General features: G+C 38.2%; 1 protein-coding gene across 1 annotated transcript; it reads right to left on the bottom strand.

Moving 5' to 3' along the window:
- Positions 1-1,973: 1,973 nt before the first annotated feature.
- FGFBP3 (fibroblast growth factor binding protein 3) lies at positions 1,974-3,814 on the bottom strand. The gene is made up of 2 exons (XM_053691694.1): positions 3,739-3,814; positions 1,974-3,171 (listed from the first exon to the last, which is right to left on the bottom strand). Exon 2 carries the CDS (start codon positions 3,064-3,066, stop codon positions 2,326-2,328), a length of 741 nt encoding a protein of 246 aa, XP_053547669.1. The 5' UTR covers positions 3,067-3,171; positions 3,739-3,814; the 3' UTR covers positions 1,974-2,325.
- Between the last annotated feature and the right edge of the window lie 5,229 nt (positions 3,815-9,043).

Raw genomic sequence — 9,043 nt, 5'->3', positions numbered from 1 at the left:
TACCTATATTAACTATAATATACTTAGGGTTAATATAGATAATATAGCTGGCGGCGGGGTAGGTAGATTAAATTAGGGGTTAATCATTTTAATAGAGATGGCGGCGGTGTAAGGGGCTTACATTAGGGGTTAATCATTTTTATATAGGTGGCGGCGGTGTAAGGGGTCAGATTAGGGGATAGATAAGGTAGATGGCGGCGGTTTTAGAGGCTCACAGTAGGGGGTTAGTTTATGTAGATGGCGGCGGGGTCCGGGAGCGACGGTTTAGGGGGTAATAACTTTATTAGGGATTTCGGGGGGGGGGGATTGCGGTTGACAGGTAGATAGACATTGCGCATGCGTTAGGTGTTAGGTTTATTTTAGCAGATCGCGGTTGACAGGGAGATAGACATTGCGCATGCGTTAGGTGTTAGGTTTATTTTAGCAGCCAGTTTAGGAAGTTACGGGGCTCCAATAGTCAGCGTAAGGCTTCTTACGGCTGCTTTTTGTGGCGAGGTGAAAATGGAGTAAGTTTTCTCCATTTTCGCCATGTAAGTCCTTACGCTGCATATTGGATACCAAACTGCGCGGGTTTGGTATACCTGCCTATGGCCCAAAAAACTGCGGGCGACGGCAGAAATATACGGGCGTAACTTCTAGGTTACGCCGTATATGTGATACCAAATCCGCACAATTATTGGCGTCGCCGGCTTTTGCGGGCGACGATTTTTATCGGATCGACCCCTTGGTATGCAATTGTTACTACTGCTGTTTGTCATTAATATTAAATAATTATATATATTCAATATTAAGTATTTAATTTATAAAGTATAACATTTTCCTGGTAATAATGAAAACTAATATTAATTTGTAATAGTTTTATAAGCAGATAAGTTAACATTCAGCTCCAAATAAATTAAATAATCTATTGAACATGATTCATTCATTGAATACAAAGATTTGCTTTGGGTGGTGAAAATTAATTTTTAAGATATTGTAATTAAATTGCAGCTCCAGAATTGAATGGTTTCAATCAGTCTAGTGCTCATATCAAAGATAAGGAGATTGCCTTTACGAAGAGCACCTGTGTGTATGTTCACTGCAATGCTATTGATTTTATGTGTTTTCAGTTACTATATAATGACGTGATTACATTCATAGTGTTTTTTTTCTGGGGCAGAAATACATGAAATATTCATACTATACAGAGCAGTATAAAAAACACGTTTTACACCATATCCCTTTAAAATATTTAGAAATGATATAGCTCTTATATGTAGGTGTTTTAGTATACATCAACTTACAGTGTTATGTGGCATATATTCATCAGTTTGTCTAAAATATTGCTAAGATTTTTCTGAAATCCATACTTTTTTTTGTGTGTGTATGTGTGTGTGTGTGTGTGTGTGTGTGTGTATATATATATATATATATATATATATATATATATATATATATATATATATATATATATATATATATATATATATATTATTATTATTAATAAAAATAACCATTTTACGTTGCAATCTTCTCTGCCTGTGTCTTTGGTTTGATTGTTGTAAAATACAAATGCTTGTCTATATATTTTTTAAAACTATTAGCTTTACATGTAAATATTGTCTAAATGGCATAAGAAATTGTTGTTTACATTTGGTCCCCTCCTCTCCAAATCATCCCAAAATCCACAACTTTTATTGTCCCAAGCAGCTTAGATTTCGTAGAAACTGCATAATTCTGTAAAATGATTATGAGCCTTTGCTAACATAAGTATACGTATTTCACATTTCACTTGCACCTTTCTCATAATGACATATTACTACTGTTATATTTTGTTAATTGTGGAGGACAGATTTATAATGCCTTAAAAGTAATAATGTTACTGTTGTAAATGAATATTTTTATGCAATAATGTAAAACTTTATTAAGACAAATCCCATCCCTAAGTACTGTTAATAAATGTGTGTAAAGTCCTGTATACAATGAAAAACACATTTATTTAAAATATTTTATTAAATGATACATCTACAGTCTACTAAACAAATAAACTACAAATTCAAGCTATGTAAACTTAAATTACAACACAAAATCTATATAAGGGTCTAAAAGAGTTAAATATTCAAGTGGTTAAATGACTTGTGTGGTGATGCAGTCTGAATTTAGAATAGTTTACAAGTGAATTCAAAAATATAATATGAATGCAAACAAGTATAAACTTGTTATAGCGTGAATGAATTAGTCAGTGACATTAAGCTTACACCAGTTCAAAAGGATTTGCTACAGACCTTTCAGTGAGACCTAATTAGATAATTTCACAACATATCTACAGTACAAATGGGAATTGATTTAGCCATTCCAGAAATTGACAAAGAAAGAGCACACAGAATGCCATTTTTCTGTGCAGTAGACTCCGGCAATATCCTCATTTAACTCTACAATATCATCATTAACTACCCTTGCTGTGGGAGACACTTCCTGGCTAGGTGGCATTGATGCATCAGGCTGCATGCTGGATTGTATACCTGGTTTTCTTTTTTTTGCATTGCTTTTTATCTCTGTGCCAACATTTTTATTTACTTCAGACATTCTTTGCTTTTCTTCCTGCTCCTTTTCAGAGCCTTTCACACGGCCTTTCCCTTTGATTTTCCCTCTTTCCACATCTTCAACAACTTCTCCACCCATCTTAACAAGCTGAGATTCAAATGCTGCACTTTTTTTACATATACGTGACTTAAGCGTCTTTTCATCGCAGACGTTTGTCATCTTCTTAAATTTTGCAAAGATTTGTTTCCAGTACTGTTTGGCTTTTGTTCGATATAAAGGACATTTATTTGGCTCTCCTCTAAATGTGCATTTGTAGCTGCTATTTCCTTGTTCATTACAGCTGAGAGATAAGATAACAAACTGTTCTTCGGAAATGATCTCCCAATTACAATCATGATTGTGTTTGGTCATAAACTGCCCATTTTTTGCAAAACCTTGAGGTTCTCCTTTTTTATTGGCTGCTTTTTTATCTGTGGCAAAACTTTCTTGGAAAATACACAGACAGACAAAAAAAATGAATGAATTAACGAGGGAAAACCTCATCTTGTCAGGTCAATGTTGTTGCTGCCTAGAAATTCAAGAGCAACCAAGCATTAGTAATCTTTTCAAGCTTTAGAGCTGAATGTGCTACTTGACATTCCCAAATTCCTACAAGAGCAGAGGAAGAGAAGAACAAATGAGTCAACTTAATGCCAGATATAAAAGTACGTTATGTAAAATGGTATTTAAATTTGAATGATATGATAGAATAACTAAATGCCACCCTTAATGTTATTAGAAAAAGCACAAACACTTTAAAGGTAGATTGAATATTATTAAAGCACAAGAGAATATTTTTAGATTGTAAACATAAAAGGGCATTAGATATTACAAGGAATGCTGTCAATAATATTTGTAAATAAAAAAACATGCAGAACGTAAAACATTTTATTTTTTTGCAGTAAGATAGTTTGATAAAAAGTTAGATATTTTTTCTGAAAAAGTTTTGCAACAATCCACAGAATTTTAGTTGTTTATGCTTTTGGTATAGCTGTTATTAGTCAAGTTCAATTTTCTTTGTTGCAAGAAAACATAAATAATTCTAAATACCACTAGCAATCATTCAAACTGCCTTTTACAACAGTATATTATTATTATTTTTTTTAAATTGCATCACATTAATTGTAAGGTAACAAAAAAATAAGTTAAAAAATAATTGAATTGATATAAACTTACCAGGCAATGATGATAAACTGTACCGTACCACTAAAGTGATTAAATCAGCATGTGGATAACTTTGTGAAAGGGTTCCTTAAGAATGAGTGTGTTCTCAATGGGACTGGGATGGGAGGGGCCAAGTTTAGTTGATGCCCCTCCCTGAACTTTAAAATAAAGAAGGGATCTGAGTAAAAACAATAATAAACCTGTGTGCAATTAGGTGCTTACAAACTTTTTATTTTATGGCTTTTTAAAAATATTTGAAGACAGATTAGAGTAAAAAAAAAATATGTAAAATGTATTCAACTGTAACATCCTGCACAGTAATATAATTTAATTTCCAATTAACAAATGTTTGTAGCCAAATACCATTTCCTATTTATTTTTCCTTTTTTTAAAACAAATACAAATAGCAGAGAAAAATAGTTTACAATATTTCCCATATATATATTTAGAAAGTTTTATATTTATACTTAATAAACAAAAAACAGAGCATTTAATTTTAATAGAAAAAAATAGCTGGGCATTAAAAAAGTGTTTTTTTGTTGTTTGTTTTTTCAAAAAGCGTTCTATATAATGAGCTAAAATGTATGTGTATGTCAGGCTGCATGCTGGATTATATAAATATATAAATAAATAAATATATGTATATATCTATCTATATACACACACATATCCACAGTATATATTTCCTGATGCATCTATTATCTTTGGTACCACAACCAAAATATAGTGAGGGGGAAGCCTGGAAGAACCCCATTATTATGTAATGTAATTAATACAGGAGTAATAGACACACTAACCTTTTGAACCGTAACTAAATGTATGAGGCATTTATAATGCCTGTATAGAAAGATCAACTTGTGGCGTTTAGATCCTGGTCTCCTGTAATAAATGGTTCTTTGTATTTTTTCTTCTGAAAAACTGGGTAACTTTGTCACAATCACCAAGTGCTCAATGATCTAAACCACTTGTAACATCTTAATGATCTAAAGCTACCTGCTTCGAAATTCAAATGACCGAAAGTTTTCAAAATCGTGTGTGATGGCTGTTTAGCAAAAAGCATGTTAAAGAGCCTTTGCTGTGTGATGTGAGAGTTTGTTGCTATTTTTTTCTATACTACAGCCTCACTGTTTGTACACAGGGTTAGTAATTCCCTATGACTCTCAGAAAAATGAAATACATTGTACATTATGGTATGCTACAGATGAACTATTTTACACCATGGAAATGTATTTAGTAATGTTAATATATTCATTTACTAAAGTCAAACCTATAATATATTCAGGGCTCAAAATTTGCACAAGCCGACTAGCCATTGGCGAGTGAAAGTTAGTGAGTGAATGTCTACAAATATTGTCAAAAGGGATATTATATATCGGTATTCCTATAGGGATATAGGGACCCCATTAGTGCTTAGACTGTTACTCCTGTGAGGGTAAACATGGGCAGAGAGAGATTGGAGAGGAAAAGTGGAGAAAAAGACAGCGTTAAGAAAGAATGGGGGGAAAAGAGTGAAGCGAGAAGAGAGTGTAAAAAGAAGATATGGCCTGAGAGAGAATGGAGGGGTAAAAAGAGAGATTAAAGAGAGGAGGGAGTGGAGAAAGATAGATGAAAGATGACATTTATAAGATAATATCTCCAGGTCTGCTATGACCTCACATTAATGTCAACACTCTCTGCTTTCTCTCAGTTCAACAACTTCCTTTTTCTGTCCAGCTGCTGTCTTACCCAGAATCCTAGTTGATTTTGCTTATTGCTATGCACTTATTTGTGTTAATTTATTTCAGTATGTAGCATTATTTAAGTTATGGTATAAAACAAAAACAATATTAAAAATTACTGCACAATAAGGTGTTTCACATTGGCTAAACATATGCAAATAGAGGGGTTGTGGGTGTGGTGTGGGTGGAATCAAAAGTGTTGAGTAACATTTTGGGCTAGCTAGTAGCAAGGAGCTTGAAATTTTGAGCCCTGCTATATTTGTGGATGTGTTTCTACATTGACTATATATATTTTGCTTTATAAATCTAAATTTTGCTGTGTATTAGAGAATAGTGAGAAATGAATATGTGTGTAAAGTGATGTCCCCCACCCCAACTAACCCCCTAACTGCCAGACCCCCTAATAGTAGGTTAAGTTTAGGTGTTTGGGGTTCTGCAAAAATGATTATGTGTACTCTGTAATTTGCTTTCGGCTGTTGTGAATTTGAGTATCATGGTGTCAGGGTTTTTCCCTGTTGTGTTTGCCTTGTGCTGCTGGCAGCCATTTTACTCACCTCTCTTCCTGACTGTGGTGCATTGTGGGGGATGCTGCTCACTTCCTGCACTTCCTTTTATGGCCAGACTGGTGTGCATCATCCATGTGAGACAGGATGCAGTCTCAGAATTGTGATGTCATCACTTATTATTTAAAGGGCCTCTGTTCAGTATGCTTTGCCTTTGCATTGTCTCAGACCTGTTTGTGAGAGTTCCTGTGTATTACCTTGCTGCCTAACGTCCTTCCTGGTTACTGATCCCTGGCTTGTTCCTGACTCTGCTGTTTTCCTTGTTCCTGATTCCGGCTCGTATGACTATTCGCTTTGGCTCCTGACTCGGCTCGTCTGACTACCAGCTCTGGTTTTGACTCCTGGCTTGTTTTTTGACTTGTGGACTTTTTATTATTTTTTGCTATTAATAAAGGTGTGATTATTTTTGTACTTCTCGTCTCAGTCTGATTCCTGGCACCCTGACATTTCGCAAAGGCCATGAATCTTGATGGTGATAATAACCCACCTTTACCTGCCATAATTTCCAGGATGGATGAACAGGATCACCGCTTGGATCAATTTGCACTAGCCCTGCAAACCCCTGCTGACTCGCACTGCATATTTGGACCAAAGTGTTCTGCGAGTTATGGCTGCTCCTGTTTCCGCTCTTGCACCTATGCCTACCAGGAGCATGTCCAGTTCTGCACCTCTACCTCAGGGATATGGAGGCGATCCTATGCATTTACTTTGAGATGTTACCTCAGGCGTTTCCGTCTGACAGAGCTAAGGTGGGATTTTGCATCTAATTACTCTCTGACACAGCTCTTGCCTGGGCTAATCCCTTGTGGGAGACTAATAAACCTGTGATTTCAAATTACCCTGAATTTGTGGCCTCCTTTCGAAGGGTATTTGATGTTCCGGCTCGCTCCTCCTCTGCTGCTAAACGACTCATGTCCATTCAGCAAGGTACAAGATCTGTTGCTCAGTATGCTATTAAGTTCCGTACGCTTGCCGCAGAGGTAGGTTGGAACAATGAAGCCCTTGTTGCCGCCTTCTTTCATGGGCTCTCTGATGCAATTAAACGGCAGAGAGGGCCTTTAGGAGGAGGGAGGGGTTCTGCCTCTATTGTGGGTTACAGGGTCACCTTTTGAAGTCTTGTCCTACACGGCCGGGAAACGCTCACACCTAAGGTCCTGTCGGGGGCAGACCTTGGGTGGTTTATCCTCGTCCCCGGAACCGCTAAAGGAGAAACTTTTGGTCACAGTTGTCCTTTCCTGGGTGGACTCATCCATAGTCACTCAGGCTCTTGTTGACTCCGGTGCTGCGGGCTATTTCATTGACAGTGCTTTTGTATAAAAGCACTCCATTCCTGTTTTGCCTCGGTCCGTACCGCTTGCTATTGAGGCCATTGATGGCAGGCCCCTTCAGCCCGCACTCGTTACTCACGAAACTGCTCCATTGTCCATGGCTGTTGGGGCTCTCCATTTTGAAACCCTCCAGTTCCAGGTGATATAAACTCTCCACATTTTCCGTTTGTTCTGGGTTATCCCTGGCTCCAAAAGCACAATCCCAGTCTCCACTGGCGCAGGTCCGAAATTTTGTTGTGGTCCCCACAATGTATTTCCACTTGTCTTCGGAAACCAGTTAAAGTCTTGTGCACTTCTTCGGTATCTCAATTGCCAAAGGAGTACCGAGAATTCTTAGACGTGTTTGACAAGGTGCGTGCCGGTACGTTGCCTCCTCACCGGTCTTACAATTGTGCCATAGACCTGCAACCCGGAGCTATTCCTCCTCTGGGCCGGGTGTACCCTCTGTCTGTTGCAGATAATTGTGCTATGGAGGAGCATCTCCGGCAACTCCGTTCCATATGGGTGCAGATTCAGGATTGCCTTCATCGTTCTATGCAGCGCCAAAAGTTCCAGGCTGATTGTAGACATCTGCCCGCACCTTCCTACCAGGTTGGTGAGAGAGTTTGGCTGTCCTCCCGCAACTTGAACCTTCGTGTGCCTTCCAATAAATTGGCTCCCCATTATGTTGGTCCTTTTCGAATACTCCGACGGGTTAATCCTGTGGCTTACGGTCTTGACCTTCCTCCTGCTATGCACATCTCCAATGTTTTTCATGTCTCCCTCTTGAAATCATTGGTTTGTAATCGGTTTACCACTGTGTTGCCTCGCCCCTGTCCTATCTTTGTTGACAACCATGAGGAGTATGAGGTCAGCAGCATTATTGATTATTAAAGTATTTGGTTCACTGGAGGGGCTACGGTCCGGAGGAGCGTTCTTGGGTTCCCTCCTCTGATGTTCATGCTCCCACCCTCCTCCGTGCCTTCCATGCCCGTTTCCCCAATAAGCCTTTTGTCCTCCCGCGGGGGAGGGGTCGTTGAGGGGAGGGTGCTGTCAGGGTTTTTCCCTGTTATGTTTGCCATGTGCTGCTGGCAGCCATTTTACTTACCTCTCTTCCTGACTATGGTGCATTGTGGGGGATGCTGCTCACTTCCTGCACTTCCTTTTATGGCCAGACTGGTGTGCATCATCCATGTGAGACAGGATGCAGTCTCAGAATTGTGATGTCATCACTTATTATTTAAAGGGCCTCTGTTCAGTATGCTTTGCCTTTGCGTTTTCTCAGACCTGTTTGTGAGAGTTCCTGTGTATTACCTGGCTGCCTGACATCCTTCCTGGTTACTGATCCCTGGCTTGTTCCTGACTCTGCTGTTTTCCTTGTTCCTGATTCTCGCTCGTCTGACTATTCGCTTTGGCTCCTGACTCAGCTCGTCTGACTACCAGCTCTGGTTTTGATTTGTGGCTTGTTATTTGACTTGTGGACTTTTTATTATTTTTTGCTATTAATAAAGGTGTGATTATTTTTGCACTTCTCGTCTCAGTCTGATTCCTGGCACCCTGACACATGGGCAAGTGCTTCTTAAGGGTATGCAAAACTGGTTGAAGAAATTGCACTACACCAAAAGTGTTCTATTGTAATAACACATTTGGTATAGTATGATCACAATATTATATGAAAACCAAAGTAAGTTCTTACTGTACTAAACAAGTTTACTTCTAATATTGAGAT

This window comes from Bombina bombina, chromosome 9, assembly GCF_027579735.1.
Source record: "Bombina bombina isolate aBomBom1 chromosome 9, aBomBom1.pri, whole genome shotgun sequence".
NCBI classification, from domain to species: domain Eukaryota; kingdom Metazoa; phylum Chordata; class Amphibia; order Anura; family Bombinatoridae; genus Bombina; species Bombina bombina.
Note: the sequence above shows the minus strand (reverse complement) of the source record. Positions and strands in the feature narration are given on the sequence as shown.